The 19792-nt window shown below is 40.1% G+C and overlaps 1 protein-coding gene across 5 annotated transcripts; it reads left to right on the top strand.

Annotated features, from left to right (window-relative positions):
* The first annotated feature begins 63 nt into the window (after nt 1-63).
* LOC102948285 (MAP3K12 binding inhibitory protein 1) lies at nt 64-17120 on the top strand. 5 transcript variants are annotated; one of them, XM_043548712.1, is made up of 9 exons: nt 66-274; nt 4748-4867; nt 6587-6808; nt 6876-6999; nt 8824-8889; nt 11237-11389; nt 13762-13859; nt 15972-16010; nt 16574-17120. In XM_043548712.1, the coding sequence occupies exons 1-9, from the start codon at nt 149-151 to the stop codon at nt 16676-16678; spliced, it is 1053 nt and encodes a 350-aa protein (XP_043404647.1). In that variant the 5' UTR covers nt 66-148; the 3' UTR covers nt 16679-17120. The 5 variants fall into 5 exon arrangements, with proteins under 5 accessions (XP_043404648.1, XP_043404647.1, XP_043404649.1 ...); XM_007065249.4 differs by having other exon boundaries at nt 69-274; nt 6903-6999; XM_043548713.1 differs by lacking the exon at nt 15972-16010 and having other exon boundaries at nt 64-274.
* Nucleotides 17121-19792: the final 2672 nt, after the last annotated feature.

Below are 19792 nucleotides of genomic sequence, written 5' to 3'. Positions count from 1 at the left end.
GAGGATTGGTCGCTCCGCCCGTCAGTCGGGCCTGTGGGCGGGGACACACCCGGCTCTCCGCCGCACTCCGGCCGCCCGTGGGACTCGTCATCTCACAGCGACGGCGGCGGAGGAATGGTCCCCGCAGCCAGCAGCCTGGCCAGGTGTCATGGCCGCCGTGGGGGAGCCCAACCAGCGTCAGCCCGATGCCCACACGCCGGAGACTCTCGGCGCCCCGGCCGCCAGGGAGGTGCTGAGCGGCGCCCTGCGCTCCCTGACCAGGCTGACGGGGCAGGTCAGTGAGGGCAGAGCGGCGGGCGGGCGACAGCAGCAGCAGCTCTGTGGGGCAGGGGATGGTGCAAATCCCTGCTGGTGGGGGCATGGGAGGTGAGCCCCGTTTGGGGGGAGCAGCAGAGTTACAGGCAAGGGGGCATGGTAGTGGGGAGAGACCCCTGGGGTGGGGGTAGCAGCTGTCCAGGGCGAGGGGATGAAAGTAACCAAAGGCAGCAGGGGGTGTGCCTGGGGGGCGGGTGATAGGACAATTTGGGTTTATTTGGTGAGAAATCGACTTGCAATTTATAATCCAGCCAACGCTCCCTTATTGGGGGGGAGGGGGAGGAATCCTTTCATTTGGGAGTGCTTTCATGGTCATTTGGTACCTGCTATTACCAAGGATCAAATATCTTGCTGCTACTTGAGTGATGGATGGTGTACAGACTCTCATTGCTACTTTGTTTCATGTTAACAGCAAAGCAAATGTGTTGCTGTTAACTGTGGCTTTAAAAATTTGACTATTGCCTGCAGAGTATATGCCTAAATTTATTAATGAAGGAAATTTTTTTCATATGACAAAGTGTGTAGATTTTATCACACACAACAGGTTAGTATGAGCGTTGTCCACAAACTATTAAGTAGTCCATTATAAATTGGAAAAAAAATGATCAAGACACTTGAAGTTAGAACTACTTAGACTTTTGGCTTGGTTCTGCCCATGACTTTGCTGCTGTGGGGCATGAGCAAGTTTCTTTGGGCCATATTTTTAGAAGTGGCTGAAGTTTTGGGGGTGCTTAAGATGAAAAATCTGGGGCCTGTTTTTAGAGGTGAGGAGAGCCCACTGTCATTAAGTAGTGATATTACAGTAGTGCTCAGAGGCTGTGATCAAGATCAGGGTCCACGGGCAGACATAGTCCTTGCCTCAAATTGTTTACAATCCCCCAAAAATCCCAGTCCTGTGAGCTCATGAGTACCTCTATTGAAATCAGTGGAACTTCTCAAGTTTGTGAAGTTAAACCATGCACAAGTGTTTAGGGCCCAAGGTTAGAAGCTACATCTGAAGGGTGAGTTAGAGGGAGAGAAATATATACCACTTCAAACATTTTCTTAATCTTTTTGTAAAGTAGATATCTACTTTCCCCAACTATTCCTCAGTCTAGCCACTAAACATTGTCTGACTTCTTTTGGTATTGGTAAAAACAAGTCTCCTCTCTTGCCATTTCAAGTGGGTGCTGCAGCTGCTGTGCACCTTTACTAATCAGACCATAGCTATCTAAGCACTCAAAATAAAGGGTCTGAAAACTTGGGCATTAACCTTTATGTATCTCAGTTTTTCCCCATCTGTAACAACACTCGCCTGTCTCTCTAATAGGAATGCCGTGTGGATTGGTTATACAGTGTTCAGAGGTAGGGAAGTGCTAAGTATTAGATGTATCAGGCTAGCATTACACAAAAGCCTCCCTTTGTATTGTGGACAGTATTTTCCATAATTCTTCTTTAATCACAACAACTGAGTGGGTGAAGAAAAAAATTATATTCTGTGACCACTGCTATATGCATGTTACTGTAAAGGAGCACTGTTCCTTTTGTGCTTCGCAACACTGCAGAAATGTCAACCTCATATATAAAAAGCAGGAGCTGGCATATATACATAATGTAAACTAGGTACCTGATGCTAAAGATGACACACCCTATGTAACAGCTTAAATCCTTGCACTTAATGTTTTAAAAATGGTTAAGCTCTGTCCCTTATTCAGTACTTCACTGGTTACCCGAAGCTTGGCTACTTATAGGGCTGTATTTTAGATTCTGGGCCTAGTAGCACATGTGTAGTAAGGTCCACATGCTGATCAAGCCGCAAAGATATCCATTGTGATGGAGTGACTTAAAGTTACCGTCAACTGCAACAAAATAGATTGTCAGCCAGTGCTAGTGTAGTAGCTACAGAAACTATAACTTTTCAGTCTGTTTATCACAGTCCTTACAAGTCTGTTAAGGCAAGAGGAAACATTACTATGACAGCTTAATTTGCGTATTCAGTATTTATTAGTGTAGTAATACATAGGGGTTAGTCTTTACGCGTGATTAAAGCGGGCCTGTGAATAAAAAAACCCAATCTTTTCACTTACCATTTTTAACTGTTTATCACTAAATTATTCCCATTCAGAAATCTTGCTAAGTTTCTGCGCTTTGAACTGCCTAAATAGGAGCCACAAAATATCAAGTGAAGCATACAACTGTTGCTGTGACTATTTGAAAAGCGGGATCGTTGAGGAGTACTCTTTTTAATCTATAATGCATGGTATAGGTATTCCCACTGACTGTTAGCAGACATTATAAGTAACAATATCCAAAATAGTGTATTGTATATTGTTTTGTGGAAACATTTAGCACAAACTGTGCATATGCATGTATGCCTGATTGGCACCATAGATGCAGATAAATAATCTCATAAGCTAACTAAAATGTACATTAAATTTCACTTTCTTAGGTAAATAAAATGTTGAAAATGAGCATGCTTACCAAAGCATGAATTTTCCTGATACAGTATGTGCAGGTTAAATACCAAAAAGAATAAAATCTTGCTTTAAATATAGCTAAAAATATTAGATATTATATCTAGCTGAACCAAAAGATGGAAAGCTTGAACCTGTTGTGACTGTTAGTTTTTAGAATTTTGATGCTGAGTAAGAAGAAAAATACAGACTCATTTCACTAGTTTTTCTGCCGCTATACGAATTGGTGAGTCCCCCATCTCCTTTCCTGTGTATTGGCTTAGGCTCTGATCTTGCACATTTACTCAAGCAGAACAGGAATGAGAATGCTGCCTGTTTAAGGATGCAGGATCAGCTTCATATATTTTTTTTAGGTATATCACTGTTCTTGTTTTTACTGCAAATATGTAAAGTAGTTAAATATTAAATTGCTTTGCCTCCCAGTGTATTGCTAGCATTCTATTTACTTTATTCACATTTGATTCTCACTATGTATGTTGTGCTTCAGATCTGTTTTTGCTCATTGTTTCAATCTTCAATTGTCAGCCCTTTAAAAAAAAAATTGTTGAAATCCTCAAGAACTAAATACGTGCATTCTGTTTTCTTACCCACATTTGATCCCATTAGCTGGCTCCTACTTTGGGCAGGTATATGTTAAAGGTATTCTGCTTCAGGCATGCAAACTCAGAATCATCTAGCTATAGTCTAATTTTCTTTTTAAAAACTGGGAGCTTGCACTATTTGTGAGCATCATATTGATCTAGCAGCACAAGTGTGTGAATGAATTAGGAATTATGGACCTGATTCTGAGTGTCACTGAATCATGCAACCCCTGTTGATTTTAAATAGGAATTATGCCTAAGTATAGAGCTCTTCATTCACTTTTGGGGAGTCTTTAATGCCTTATTTGGTTGGAAAACAACCTATTTGGCTTTGGTTGGAGTTGTCAAGTGCTTACTATTTCTCAGGATCAGGCCCTGTGAGAGCAGCAAGTTTTATTGAAACAAAAATAGAGGTGAAAATGAAGAGCATGCATGCATTTCATTAGTGATTATTAATGAAGTGTAGTACTGTAAAATGAAATTTTTATAAACATGCACATTGATTAGAGGTTTATTAGATGCATGATCAACGCAGTTTCTAAAAGCTAACTTCAATATGTGCATAATCTGTAAATTGTACATCGTTTTCGTTAAGGAGTATAATCTCATGGAATTTGTTTTTGTAGTATGGGTTTGCAATGGTTCAGTTGCATAGAAAGTTAAACTTGGATTTTGAAGTAGATTTCATGGGGTGGAGAAGATCCTGCTGCACAGTCTGCATTTTGCTTAACCTGGGGTTTGGTAAAGATTTATTTATGTAGGCTTCTTGCAAAAGAAAAATGTAATTTAAAATTCTTTTTAGACTAAAACCTGATCTGGAAGGGTGCTTGGTGCCCACACTTCCTAGTGGGAGTTGCAAGCACTCAGCACACCTCAGAATCAAGGCCACAGTTTATTTTAACATACCAGTAATTAAACACACGTTTTACCTATTTTTTCCCCCACCATTTGCAAAGCAATAATCTCTGTGAAACAAGTATATTGGCGGCTTTGCCTTGTCACTAGCTATGCTGTCAAACCAGCTAAAATAAAAGCAAACTACAGTAATAAACTATTTTATTGTAACAGTTGATAGAAGCTGATTTGATAGACTGATTTAACAGCTGACAGATTAAAAGGCTAAGTTAACCAATGCCATTTTTATTGCATGAACTAAAGAGTATTTTTAAAAAAATCAGACTTCATGCAAACATACACAGTAATTTACTTGGAGTGACAGTTACAATTGAAGTTTCAATGCAAGACTAACATTTTAAAACCATTCTTCTTTCACATAAAATGCAGTCAACAGGCTGAGAATTTTTGTTATCCTGTAGAAGTCCCATATACTTCTATGACATTCTGTAATACAGCATAATGGTGTAATTTTTGTGATAATGCTTGTTTGCCCTTTTGAAGCTTAACCTTGGAGATGATGTGGTGAAAATTGTAATCGATTGGAGCAAGCTTCAAAGTACTTCGGCACTCCAGCCTACATTGCTCTTTAGTGCACTTCAACAACATATTTTATATTTGCAGGTAAATATTTTATTGGACACTTTAAACTTGACCAAAGAGATCTAGCTACATTTAAATGCTGATCATATAAACTGCATATTTTCAATTGTTTTGATTTGGTATTGAAGTATTTAACTTGAGAAGCATGCAAGTATATTATACATTTGGGATTCCACTACACTTCATAGGTACTCAAACCTGTTATCTTACAGAGTTGTCAGAACAGTTGTGGGAATAGCCTACCAGGCCACTAAGGGTAAGAAGATTGAACAAATGCAGCCCCATTGATTTCTAGACTTGCATTGTAAATTCAATACATTTCCATCTATGGTGAGTTATAATTAAGCAATAAGACACGGCAGGTGTGTGTCATGCTATGATAATGATTCCATGCCTTGGGTGAGTTTTGAGGCTCATGGAGTGCTTTCAGTGGTTCAAGAAGTGGCATTATCCCAGCATGACACATCCTGGAGTGTCTTACTGCAATTAAACATTTTCAGCATAGGTTTTAACAAGAAAGTAATTTGACATTAATGTCTCATTTTGCCAAGTAGCCAGTCACTGCATTTTTGTTAACTATTTGGAACTTTTTGGCCCTATCAGAAGTAGCAACTACACTGTAATTTAGTTGTGATTGTGTGTGTGTGGTTGGTTGGTTTTTGGGTTTTTTGGCCAGTCAATAGCTGAACAGAATTGAGCCCTTGCTGCTCCGTGGTCTGACATCTGAAGAAGGTGGTGATTTGAATACATTTCAAATTTTTCATTTTATCTGTTCAGTGAATGATTCAAGTGTATTGTATTTGGGGGGATGGGGTAAAATTAGAGGAACTTGTTAACTTGCTAGTCTACAGGATGAAAAAGGGCCTTTGTTTTACACATCGAGTCTTTAATATGATAAACAAAAAAAAGACAAAATGTAAGGTTAAAAGCAAGTAAAAATTATTTGCTGTCTCCTTAAATGTAGACACTAATTTCATTCCTTTTCAGGAAATTAGACTGGTAGAAATTGTCCTGTTAAAAGTAATAATTAATCCTAGTTTTGTAGGGGAGAAAGAAGCTATAAAATTCAGAGAAGACTTTAAGTGGGGGGGGGGGGAAAAGATGTGTAGTACAACTTATTTTTGTGCTAGGCTTTTGTTTTTACATCTTGTGCAAGAACATCCAGTAGAATGATAAGCATTTATTTTGCTGCTACGGATACCAGTGCTTTCTCTCATTTAATTTCGTAATATAAGTAGATAATCAGCCGTATCAAGAAAAGCATGATTGTTCAGCATAACACCTATATATTTCATGTCTGTGTTGTCTCATACACTTTGGGCAACTGCAGTTTCAAGTGGAGAATCTGTAGTGATAAAGTAAGGGCTTTACAGAGTGAGAGCATTGGCTCTCATGTTAAGGAGGAAAAATACTAAGCCTAGTGTTCTGAGTAGGCATCTGAATGACATGTTAATTAAGTGTCATTGGTGGCGAAGGCTGAAGCTTTGATTTGGTTCATAACAGATGAGCAGCAGACAGATTTGCTCAGACATTTTGGATTTTTTCAATTTCTCATATACAAACCTGTAACAGGCTGTGGTCATAAGGGCATAAAATTTGGAAGTGCTATATTTTTAGTTGGATTGTATATCAGGTTGATATTCTATGGTGTCTCAAATTATTTTAACCAGTCTTTTTAGACATTGTAATGAGAAGCATGTGGCCATTTTAAACCCTACCATATATACTTTTTTGTTTCAGCCTCTTTTAGAAAAACTCCAGTCAATGATTAAAGAGGAAAATATAGTCACTGTTGAAGATGCAGATAAAACAGAAGGCAAGAAGTTGGATACAAATTCAAAATTATCTGATAGTACCTCACAGATAGAAGAAAAGTATACAAGTTATGATTCAGGAGATCTGAAAGAGGTTCATATTAATTTTGACCCAGAAGTGGTCCAGATAAAAGCTGGAAAAGCAGAAGTAAGTGACCATCTTGTCTAGATTTGAGAAATGGCCTCTTTCTTTTTGAATTACAACAATGAAATAGATATGTTTCCATGTTTATTACCTGCAGATTGACAGGAGGATATCAGCCTTCATTGAGAGGAAACAAGCTGAGATCAATGAAAATAATGTCAGGGAATTTTGCAATGTTATTGATTGTAATCAAGGTAATTATCCAACCAGAGTTTAATCTTCCTCGCAATTTAAACATTATTTTTGTTTTAAAATGTCATTTATATTTTAAAAACAAACTTCATTTTTAAAATGGTCTTTATATTTAAAAAAAAAAAAAACTATTTGTATGTGTGATGTGGAAATTGGATAGACAAAGTTTTTTTCTCCTGCTGATAATAGCTCATCTTAATTAGCCCTAATCCACCTTTTCATGTTGTGTGTGTGTGTGTGTGTGTGTGTGTATATATATATATATATATATATGTTCCATTCTATGCATCCAATGAAGTGGGCTGTAGCCCATGAAAGCTTATGCTCAAATAAATTTGTTAGTGTCTAAGGTGTCGCAAGTACTCCTGTTCTTTTTGCGGATACAGACTAATACGGCTGCTACTCCTGAAATCTCCCAGTACTAGTGTTCTGATCTTTCTAAGTTTCATGGAGTCCATACTGATTAAGAGGAGCTGTTACTATATTTTAAAAACTGCAGAGTCTATAATCAAATGGCCTCATTAATGTGAAGATACTTATTTTATGAAGTTATTGTAATTGTTGACTTTAAAAAGGAACACTAAATTAAGTTAATGCAGGAGAATTGCAGTGCAAATAATGTCTTACTAATTGTTTCTTGAAAGTCCAAACTTAGAGAAGTATAATAGTTTGATTAAAAGAGAATATATTTCATTGTAAATTATTTACATTACTAGAGAATTCTAAATTTAGTACTAAGTTACTAAGGAAAAATGTGAAGGGTCTTAAGTTGTTTTTTTTAAATGTGTCCTACTTAAACACTCAGTGATAATATACAGAGCAAAACAATTGTAAAAGTGTTTTGAAGAGACTTATCTATAAATAAGTAAACTACTGCAGTTTTCCTATGTCCTCTAGTATCTTCCCAGTAGCTATTAACCCAAATATCACAAATAATTGTTGTGCCTGCTATGCTTTAGATCTCAAAGATCAGTTTTATAACTTTCATACAAGTTGGAATGAAATTATAAAAGTTAGACTAATATTCAGAAACATTAAAAGTGAATAGACTGTTTAAGAGGTGCTAGATAATAAAATGTCACTTTAGTTATATTAAGTAAGCTTACATGCAGAAGAGCTGATTCTAGAACTTCTCTATTTATGCTCATTTTATTATAAAAAACCATTAATATTGCTCTAAGTACATGGACAAGAATAAAATACAAATGCTAGAATATGATGAGAGGAAATGAGAGATGGGTTCTGTTATTGGGTGGGGGTGGGGGCTCAGATTTTACAAGCTACAATACTACTAGTACTGCTACTACTACTACTACTACTAATAATAAAGCCACAGGACATCAATATAGAGAAGGGAAAGTGGAACAAGATGCACTGATGTGGAGCCCCCTCTACAATAAGAAGGATTCATGGAAGAAACTAGCTTTAAGGAGGGACTTGAAGAGGGAGAAGAGTTTATGGGCAGAAAGATAGAAAACCAAACCTAAAGTAGGGGTTGAAAGAAAAGGAAGCAATAAGTAGAAGATATGGAGAAACATATGGACCAAGGAGATGAGGACAATTAGAACACATGTAAATTGGAACAGATTATTGTTCTAATCCTGAAAACATTTACACATGTGAATAATTTTATACAGGTGAGTAGTCCCATTGAACTCAGTGGGTCCACTTGTGTATAAGTGTTCACAGGACTGGGGCCTAGGCCTTTCATACCTTGGAGGAAGAGGAATTGAAGTTTGATGTGCCAAAAGCCAAAAAGCCAGTGGTCAGAGCATTTTAATTTACAAATATGCACTTAAGGGCTCTAATTTTTTAAATTTCCTTAGAGAACAGCTGTGCCAGAACAGATGCAGTTTTCACACCTTATCCTGGATTTAAAAGTCATGTAAAGGGTAAGCAGTAATTAATTAATATCTATGTAATTTTCTCTTCAAAATATATTCGCCACAATGAACGCTGTCCAGACGGGGACAATGCCTGATCAAATGTGGCTCAACTGAAATGTGTACATTCTTGTATAGAACATTAAAAATATCATGGAAACATTTGTGTTGATTTGTCTAATAAAAACAGTTTTGAATCATTCCCCCTGCAAAGTTTCCATCCCAAAGCCAGCAGCACAGTACAAGTGCATGAGAACCTAAAGGTGTCTTTTACCAGAAGCAAAAATAAACTAGTCTGTCTTCATTGTCTGAGATGAAAGATTTTAAAAAAAGAAAAACCCAAAATCCCAGTGTGTAGGTGAAAAAATGTATTATTTGTATTTAACAATTTAAATTGGTTTTAGCAACATAGCTAAGGAATTGGATTTTTTTTTTTAAATCATCAACATCCCTCTAACCAAAATAGTTGTATTGAAATGGGAGGCAAACCCAGATTAAGTTATAATTACGGAATTATTGTACTGCAAGGCTTTACATTTTCTTCATTATCCCAGGGATTGCTCAGATATTAAATGCTCCTTCACTTACTGCTAGTGGACATTGCCACATGAGGAAGAGGAGACTGCTCTAGCCATCCTGAGTGGAAGGTGTTGATCTCTTCTCCATCCCCACTAAGTTCCTTGGCCAATGTTGTGGGAGGTCTTAAACTCTTGCCATCTCCTCTCAGTACTGTTCTGATGATGGAGAGGGTGCAGCAGCACTGCATGGGAGGGGACAACCCAGCGAGCAAGATTCTCCCCCAAAAACATTTTAAAAGGGGGGGAAAAAACAGGAAAAAAAAAAGTGTATAAAATAATCCTTATTCTCTCTGTCTAGTTAGGGAATTATATGGCCCCCATCATTGTAGTATCTGAACATCTCACAGTCTTTAATATATTAATTCTCCCAACACCCTAGGAGGTAGAGAAGTACTACTCTTCAGGCACAAAGAGGCCAAGTACTTTGCCAGAAGTCACACAGGAAATCTGGAACAGTAGGGAATTGACCCAAAAATCTCCCAAGTGCTGAAATTAAGTGTGCAAAAATGTGCCTGATCAGTGCTGTCTAGGCACATGTACAACTTATTTGAAATACAATAATGAAAGTACTCCCCGCCCCTCCTGAAAATTGAAAGTCTACCTGTGCTACCCACTCAATCACCCGTTTAGAAAAAGTCTAGGATAATACAGTGGATTAGCGTCATAGCATGTTGCAAAGCTTAACCATTTTCTGTTGTGCCAGGAGAAAGATTGGAGAATTGAGGTGCAGAGTTAAGGTCCCTTCTTTTTTAAACCTGAGGCTGTTAGTTGAAGTGTCTTACCTTCAGCACAATATTATAGAAGAGGTTCCATACTGTTCAGACCTTTTGATAAATCAAAACCAGCACATTTATTTGCACCTGGAAAAAAGAATTGGAAACAAAGCCAGTGCAGACTTTGGAGCACAAGTGTAACATGCTCGCTGCATGAAACGCGCAGTAAGCCTACAGCAGCATGCTGCACCATCTGAAGTTTCCGGAACGGTGTTCAGGTATAGCACAGTGCAGTAAGACCACCCAGAAGAATGGATAATGTTATTTGTGGATTTTGCCACAAAGATTGGTCAAGAGATTTTTGACTTGGCTGGAAAAAAAGCACACTTGGCCACAGCTATCTGAGCATCCAGAAGCAGTGAAGAGTCCAACCAGACTCCCAAGTTGCAAACCCAAAGAACAAAACATTGAGAACTCCCTTGCTAATATTTCTGCTAATTCTTGTGGTGGTTTCTCCCCCTATATTCTACTTGTTAACATAGTGGTAGCTGTAATGCATCCCATAATGTTAGGTCATGGCTTTTTCTTGACTTTTCTTCCCACTCTCACACTAGCTGTAGCCAATCACAAATTTAGCTTGGATGTTATATTTGTTTTTCAGCTACTGATAGAACTATTGCTGTTATTGAGATTAGCAGCTAAAAGACAAAACATCACTCAAAACATTCTTGAACGTTTGCCACATGGAAGAGAAATTGCCCTTTGCCTCAGATAAAGACAAATTAAAGCTTTGAGTTATTTTTATCCATACCTAATTTTTGATTAGGCAGTATACTTTAAGAAATGCATTTTATTGAACCTCTAGTCTTAAAAGTCCCAGAGACATTTACCACATTAAAAGTTGTAGTAAAATTAGATCGGTTATCACAGTGAAGTTAGTAAAACTACTGTACTAAAAAAATTAAACATTTCCATTACATTATTCCTTAAATGAAAAAGTTCTTGATATGAGAAGAACTGACTACATGCGCATATGTGGTAATCGTGTAACCTCTTTTAACCTAGTTTCTAGAGTTGTGAATACCTATGGTCCTCAGACTAGATCTGAAGGACCACACGGGTCCAATCACAAAGGAAGTATCCTGCTTCGTGACTGTGGAAACCAAGCAGTAGAGGAAAGACTGCAAAACATTGAAGCTCATTTACGGTTACAAACAGGTTTGTACCACATGCTTTAATTGTGTGATTAATATATTAGATTGTACTATAATTATCACTAATATAGTACAGTTAGGCAAGGTTTCAAGTTCAGTCTATGACTGTGGATTGCATACTTTTCAGCACATCTCTGTAGTAGTAGATGGCAGAATTTTCTCTGTAAGGGTCAGGCCAGCTGAAACACTGCAAGATCTCTCGGTCTCAACTCAGTTCCTATCCATCTCAGGTCAACTCCTGACCAAGTCAACAGCCCTAGGAAAAGCCTCAAGTTCATCTTTCTCTTCTCTTAGCACCCCACAGGAAATCTCCAGCTGTCACAATGTGACCTGCTTTAGATACCCACTCCCTGCTTCTTGTTTCAGAGGAGTAAAAAGGGGGGAGGCGGGGCTTTTTGCAGGGTTGTTCTCTGCTCACCAGCCGTCAGAGTGGCTCTCTCCTAGCACTGCTGCCCTTCTACTACCACTGCAGTAAAAGACAGCAGCACTAGGAGGAGTGAGAGCAGAGCAGTTTTAAATAACAGCTGCTGAACACAGAGCAGCCTTGAAGGAAGAAAGCTTATTCCCTGCCAAAGCTTTCCCAGCCATAAGGAGAAAAACTATCTGAAACCCTCGCCAGGACTTGCTGTGATGTATTTGGGAAGAGTGGGAAGACGGTCACAAAGCGGTCTGTGTGTGCTCCAAAAGTAGAGAAGCAAGCTAAACCACGGCTATAATGCTTATTTCAATACTGTTTGGCAAGGGTTGGGCTAGATTCTTTAATGGAATCAAATCGGAGCTGGAAATGATGCAAGGTAAAGATGTGGATGGGCAGGCAACAGAGGGAATAAAAGCGTGATGGGGCCACATTAGTTACTACTTTGAAAAAAACAGATTAAATATGTCTGCATTGTACCACACATGTTGCAGCTTTCAGGATGAAAGCTGCTACTGGGCTAAATATTTACTCCAATTTATAGATTGCCATGTACTATAAAATCTGCCTCATCACGTTGCATGTTTTTGTATGGTCAGTTCTATTTAGTACATGGACGAGATAGCTGAGTCATAGGCCAAGATGCTGTGGTAAAATCACAGAAAACAGCAGGCGGTCTTTCTCCCCTCACCTTGCTCCTCCACAATATCCCCCCTTCCTTGCAGTGAATGTAGGCAACTGCCATCAGGACACCTGTTCTCTCACTTCTAGGGGTGAATTCCCTCCAGTGCAGTTCTAAATATCGATGTTGGACCCATAGGTGACCGGTCACCACCTGCTCTCTGCTGATGGCTGTTAGCTACCTCCTGTTTGAAGTGGTAATGCTTGGGGCACTACCACATGGGATTGTAGGTTTCCCCAGAATCAGTAGAACGGTGGTGCATGAGGTGCCTGCTAATGTCTAGTTGCACACGAGCAGCTATCAGAAGATTAATGAATAGAGTATAATACATGCTACCAGCTAAAACTAACTAATGGATTTGCCTTTTAAAATTTACCAGTATTAAGTCTCCTGTAGCCTACTGTATGGGGTGTTTTGGTTTTGTTTTTTAAATCCTGGATGTAACATGCATGAAGAAGGACTTAAGTTTCTTTTAGAGTTAATTTTTTTTCAAAGTTGTTTCAAAATCATTGCTGTTCTAGGCTATAAGTGGTTTTAGAACTAAAGTATGTCTCAAAAAATCCATTTGTCCAATCACCCTAGTACTTAAGTCATAAATTTCTGCAGAACTTACTTGCACTAAAAACAATTTCTAGCCCTGGTGATTGGAAAGATAACTTTCATGTGTCATCTGATAGAGTTCCCCCCCCCCGCCCCCCAAGAGTCTGCAGACAGTTCCAGAACCTCTGCACACTAGCCAATCTGACTGCTGCTTGTCAAAACACTGCTAGCATCAGTTTCATGTTCCTGCATTTTTGTGAAGCAATGAGCCAGAGACAGGGACTAGAGTTACTGAGGCACCCCCACCCCAAAAAAAAACAACCCCCGCCCCTCCACACACACACGCCCCCTAGAGGAAGGGTAAAGAAGATGAGACTCCTCCTTTGCAGCTGCAGAATGGAAAGTGTTAAATCTTATCCCTCCCACAAGGTAGAGAGGATGGAATTTTAAATTCACCAGACATTGGAGGGTGATGAATTAGGTTCTGTGCAGGGTCCAGGGACAGCACCTTTGTAGAAATTCCAGCAACATTCTCTCTCTCTCCTGGCAACTGAATAGGGCTTGGCTTCTCATCAGACCAGATTGGTTACCCTTCCTCCTATTTCCCCACCCACCTTTTTAATCTCATCTTCTGGCTAGTAGGTGAATTCTTCAAGCTCTACTATGAAGTTTAAGCTTATAGTGATGTTGTTCATTCAGATGGTGTCCTGACTCTTCCTATTTGAACTGTTACATCTAGGTGGTCCAGTACCTAGAGATATTTATCAGAGAATTAAAAAGCTTGAAGATAAAATTCTTGAGTTGGAAGGAATGTCCCCTGAATATTTTCTATCTGTGGTAAGTAATTCTGTCTAACTTCCATTATTCAGCACACCTACATATGGTTGGGACTTTGTTTTCTTAAATCTTTGATATAGGAAATCTTATGAAGTTAGGTGGTAAACACTTTTTCCATAGAACTATGAAATTTCTAAACTACAAAAACTTAAAACTGAGCAAAAGTATGATTTTCATACCGGTGACAATCTTGCTTTTATACACAATCTGATTACATTTTAATGACCACAGAGAATTAGTGTCAAGAACTGGTGTGAGGAACAGTGCTATTGCTAACTCAATTTGTTTTGCAAGTGATAGGATTTCAGGAGATACTGGAGCTCCTCTCTCACTGACACAAGCAGCTCCAGCACCCTCGCAAAGTTAAGCCCTTCCAGAAACAGGCAGAGCCTCTCCCTTCTGATCGCTGTTCTCATAGGTGGGGAAGGAGGAGGAGAGAGAGCAAAGAGCCCAGCGGCTCAAGGTGGTTCAACTCCCTCCTGTGAGAAAGATGGACAGGATGATACCTCTGTTCCTCCCCCTCCTCTTCTGCAGCACTGAGCTTGGGATAAGGGGGGAGTGGGGACCCCACTGCAGCTCCCCCAATCTGCCAGCCTGTGACGAGGGAGAGGGGACCCTGCTGCAGCTTCCCCATGCCTGGAGGAGGGGTGTGAGGAACCCCAAGAGTAGCAGAAGCAAGGCTAATATGGGGAGCTGATAGTAGAGGGCCTGACAGGAGCTGAAGTATCCGGTCTTCCAACAGTGGCTAATGTCAGGTGCTTAGGAAGGAATGAACACAACCGATAATCAAGTGATTCATCCCGTTGCCCATTCCCAGCTTCTGGCAAACAGAGGCTTAGGGACACCATCCCTGCCCATCCTGACTAATAGCCATTGATGGACCTATTTGCCATGAATTTATGTAGTTCTTTTTTGAACCCGGTTATAGTTTTGGCCTTAACATCCTCTGGCAAGGAGTTCCACAGGTTGTCTGTCAGAGAGAGAGAGAGAGAAGAGCCTTGGGATTCAGCTGTTACATTGGAGCACTGAGAGAGCTGCTGATGGGGTTGATAGTGGGGATATACTGAGTGGGCAAAGGAGGGAACCCTGCCTTGGCTGTTACTACCTGTTAAATACCATGGGGAAATGTTTGTTCTTCAGTTCTCCATGTCATTAAAATGGAGTGGCCCTCTCCCCTGAATTTTCACTTCCTGACTGAATACCTCTCCTAATGACACCAGCAGGAGAGGGAGCCTTCTGGTAGAAAGAGTAGAACAGCCATAATTTAAATTTTAAATGCAGCCCTAAGTTTTTACTTGGATTGCTATATGTGCTGTAGATGGGGCTACACCTTGAGGCTATTTGGAAATTAAAGGTAGTGCAGGAGGGAGCTTTCTGCTTAACATGTTGAGTTTCCCCACACAAAGTGCTTTGGGATCTTCTCTGGGTAGCAATAGGTGTTTGGATGGAGTTTACAGTAGCAGTGGTGCAGGTAGTGTAGGTCAGTGCCTAAACTGCCAGCAGTATATTCGTACTGTGTCTGCATGAATGTTGCACCATCGATACTAGCAGTGGTGAGAAACCTTAGGGAGAAAAAACTATCATGGACAAGGCATCAGCACTAAATATCAAACTACCCTATTACCTCTGGAGGCAGCCTTATTTAGGATATGATTGGGGTATACAGGCTGGGCAGTGTAAAGAAGTTTGAGCAGCTTCTGGCTGTTCTCTGGAAAAGCAGTAGGTTGTTTGATTCTGCCTGGGATTTCTCCCACCCCTAAAATTTACTTAATTGAAGAGGCTTTCTTCGTATCTATGGAATGATGGTCAGTGTTCCCTTCAGTGCTCTGAAGACTGACTCCTGTATCAGTAATAAAATAGATCTTATAGCTTCCAGACTTTAAGGAATCCTCGGTGAATGCTAGGTTAATAGTGGTTGATTAGCCACTGGGCCCTGAAAAAAGATGGACACTCCTGCACTGCAATCCCACTTGCCAGCAGGAGCGCCAGGCAGGCAGGGGAATGCAGGTGGAAGGGGTGGGGAGGGGCTCCCAACTGCTCCGGCCCAGGGCCCCACAACACAGTCATCTGTCTCTGTGTATTAAGTCTGTGGTTAATCTTTATTCCCCCTAGAATTTTTCTGGCAAAAGGAGGAAGGTCCAATCACCCCATGTAAGTGCCATTAACTTTTACTTACCTTAATTTATGAAATGCTTATAACTTACGAGTAGTTCCACGTTTTAATACAATATTGTCAAAGTGCACAGCCAGCATAATTACTTTATATATGTAGTTAACTATATGTTGGGTTACCGAGTTCCCTTCAAATACCAGTTTTTCAGCTGTGTGGTTGTACATATGTTTCAGTGCATAAATTTTAAAAATATTTTAGTAGAAAGTTTGTCTAGCAGTAGTGGGTAGCTATTTTTGAGAAGCCAGATACTTACACTATCTGGTTTTCATCAATTGTTAAAGTAGTTAACCATTCTTTGTTCTGTTGCTGAAAAGAGTCAAATATTCAGCCTTTTTTGTTCCTGCTAAATTGAGGTGGTTAAAAGATCGCTGTAGGTAACTAGTCAGTTTTCAAATTTCTGAATGTATTTTCATCTTAGCACTGAAACATCAAGAGTTTCAATATGGAATGACTCCTCCTGCAGTAAAATGTGAAGTTTTGCTTGAATACTTGTGTAGCAATTCCAATGTGTAAATTGGGTTTTGTTTTTTTTTAAAAACAGAAATATTCATTGGCTGAACTTGATGAGAAGATCAATGCACTTAAACAAGCATTACTGAGAAAAACAAATGATGCAAAGTCCAAGGAGGTTGACGAACTTCTTTGATGAAATTTGCTAATAGTCTCATCTCGTTTTAACCCTTAAAGACTTAAGTACTCTTCACCTGGGATGACTTTGGTAATGAAAATGAAGCTTACACATAAACTCTCTCATTTGGATGTTTTTGGAAACTTACATTTTTGGGGCAATACTTGTTACAAAATTAAAAGCCTCTCAAGTTCCTTAGGTTTTTTCTTTAAAATGAAGAATGCATTGGAAGTAGCATTCTAAAAATCTATTCCCTTCTGTTGTAAAGGAGGATCTACATTATTATTCAGCTGTGAAAAACTGCTAATTTAACTGTGCAAAATATGTATTTCATCTGTGCTTTTCTGGATCAGAGGGAAAAATCTTTTGAATAATGATATTCAAAAGGGCTACCTTAACTAAAATGTCAGTGTTCATGTAAGTAACAAGTAATTTTGTGAAATAAAACAAACCTATTTAATGTGTGAGTGAATTTCTGTTGTATTAAAAAAAAAAAAAAAAAAGAAATAGGGTATCACAGAAATCAAGAATATGCACAGGAAGAGCAAGTTGTGTTGGTAAGTGTTTGTCATTTTCTCCCAGGCTTCAGCAATACATATATGCATGATACATTGCTAGGTATAAAGATGTGATTACAGATAAATACACAGGTGTACAAAGGCAGACTGCACCCACTTTTCAATAGCCCTGTAAAGACTGACCAATTAGCAAAATAGGATTTAAACACTTAAAAAAGTTTCTACAGTAGGTGTTAACCCATGAGCTAATTTTTTTAAATGCTACTTAATGCATTTTTAAACATTCCCTAATCTAGACCAGGCCACTCACTTAAGATGACTAAGTGTGTGAAGTCAGTGAGGGGAGATGAATGTAGGGCCTTGTCTACACAGAACAGTTTTGGGGTTTTTTAAATAAACTGCTTTGCATCCACAAGTGTTTTTTCTGAGTTATCTGGTGTCTTATCCCACATCAATTAAATCTGCTTTGGAAGGGAAATAACTATTCCTGAATGAGGTTCTCTTTCTCCTCCCCCCCCCTTTGAGGCTTGTGTGGATGCAACGATATTTTAGATTAACTCTTGCTTCTGGAAGCCCTGCCATTGGTATCCCACACAACATTGCTGCACAAGCCTTTCCTCTGTGTCCTCTACTGTTTTGAGGTCATCTAGACTCTGTCACTTCCCTTCTTAAATACTGTTACATATCTGGGTGCACCCTTTGGGCCTCTAACTCATGGCAAGTTTACACAGGCAGAGCCACATAGCCATTATAGCAACCATGCCCCAAGTATGGACCTGCTGAACAGCAAGTCTAGTGATTAGAGCAGAGGGGTGGGAGTCAGGACAACTGGGGTGGGTGGGTTGTTGAGTGGTTAGACTCCTACTAGGAGAAGATTCTCCTGGGAAGACAAGATCTCTTCAGAATGCTAGACACCCAGGTGCTGGAGATAGCCCCTAGAAACCCAAATGCAGAGTCAGCCTGAAACTGCTCTGGGGTGTTGGGGATGGACCACCACTAATAAGTATTATGTGCTATATTACAACAGTGGGATCTAAACAATTTTGTTCCACAAGAGCAGAGCCTCTCACCACCAGCTCAGCTCCTGCCTTCTTGTCCCTTAGTCTCTGGTGTGGATGCCATTTTGATCACACTCAGCTCAAAAGGGAAAGATAGTGCTCTATTTTGGCAAACACATTGCAAGGTAATGCAGCTTTCTCAGGGCTGCCGGGATAGGTGGTTTTTCCCTTCCACTCCTGGTAAATAATAGTGCTGCGTATCTTCCTGGTTTGCCTATTGCCTTTTGAACAAGACCTTCCTTTGCTTCTTAGGTACACATTCAGGGTAAAATCCTCCAGCATAAGGACAGGGTGCACATGCAGTTACTAACCTGCACACTACTACACCCCCCACTTAGCACTAGTACAGGGGCCCTACAGAAAGAGGAAGTAAGGTGGAAAACATCTGTTCCTCTCTAAGAATACCCCAGCCTGGGAAGAGCAGATGGCGATGGCATCCCAAAACTGAGGGGGTGGGCGTGAAGCAACTTATTATTATTGTCCCAATAATGGTCTCCAGGCTAACAACTACTTGTGCTGTATTTCCTTTCCCCACCCCAATCTCAAATGCTATGACCATGATAGACAGGGGCTTATCAGGTGCTGATCATCTGACATATCTCCCAAGTGAAGCAAGAGAGGACATGGAAAAGGTTCACTGACCTTGTCCGTGCATGTTTTATTGTGGAAAAGCTTGACTGAGAAGTTTCATTGAGATTGAGCTTCCTCCCTGGTCACCCCAGTTCTGCACTGCTATCCTTTCTCCCTGGTCAGGACTGATTGGCTGAGCCCAGAAGTGGCACTCCAGGTGAAGCCACTCCAGGAAAATGTCCTGCAGAAATAACTGCAATTTCATCCTTCTCCATCTGGATTGCTGTGGCTGTCTCCCAACCCATCCAAAGCCCGTGTGACTGCTAATACAAGTGGAGCAACCTATTTGTATTAATGATGGTCAGGATCATAGTGCTCAGGCCTGTTTTCTCCATGCTGCTTGACAGTTTAAAAATATTTAAATATTCATTGTGCCCGAGAGAGACTGAATCTAGTGCCATGTAGGAGAGCTACGATCAAGTCCCTGCCCCAATGACTAAGAATTTTAACAGAAGGGAGAACCCCACAAGAATACCCTCTAGCCCAGTGATTAGGGTACTCTCCTGGGAGGCGAGAGAGCCAAAGTCCCTATTCTGCAACAGCCAGAATGGGGATTTGAAGCCAGGTTTCCCACATCCTGAGTGTTCTAGCTACTGAGCATAAGAGAGGCTCCAGCAGCTGTTTTCTGTTGGGCTCCATCCAGTAGAAGTGTGCTTAGGTGGCTTCTAAACACATCTGCTGGATCAGGCCCAGCAGGGAATGCCTAGTCTGTGAATGCCAGTGGGGTACAGGCATGAATTAGGCACTGAGGTGCTTGGTAGTGTCAGGAGTGAGGCTGCTATGTGCCTGGCCACCTACAGAAGTTTAGGCTCCCTGAGGAAGGTTAGGCAGCAGCTGAGTGCTGGGGGGGATCTAAATTTGGGATTAACCGCTTAAAGTGGCAGGTAAGTGTCTAAGTCTGCCTTGTGAATCCAATTCAAGGATCT

Source organism: Chelonia mydas, chromosome 6 (genome assembly GCF_015237465.2).
Source record: "Chelonia mydas isolate rCheMyd1 chromosome 6, rCheMyd1.pri.v2, whole genome shotgun sequence".
NCBI lineage: Eukaryota > Metazoa > Chordata > Testudines > Cheloniidae > Chelonia > Chelonia mydas.
The sequence above is the reverse complement of the archived record's forward strand: the minus strand, read 5'-3'. Positions and strand labels throughout refer to the sequence as shown.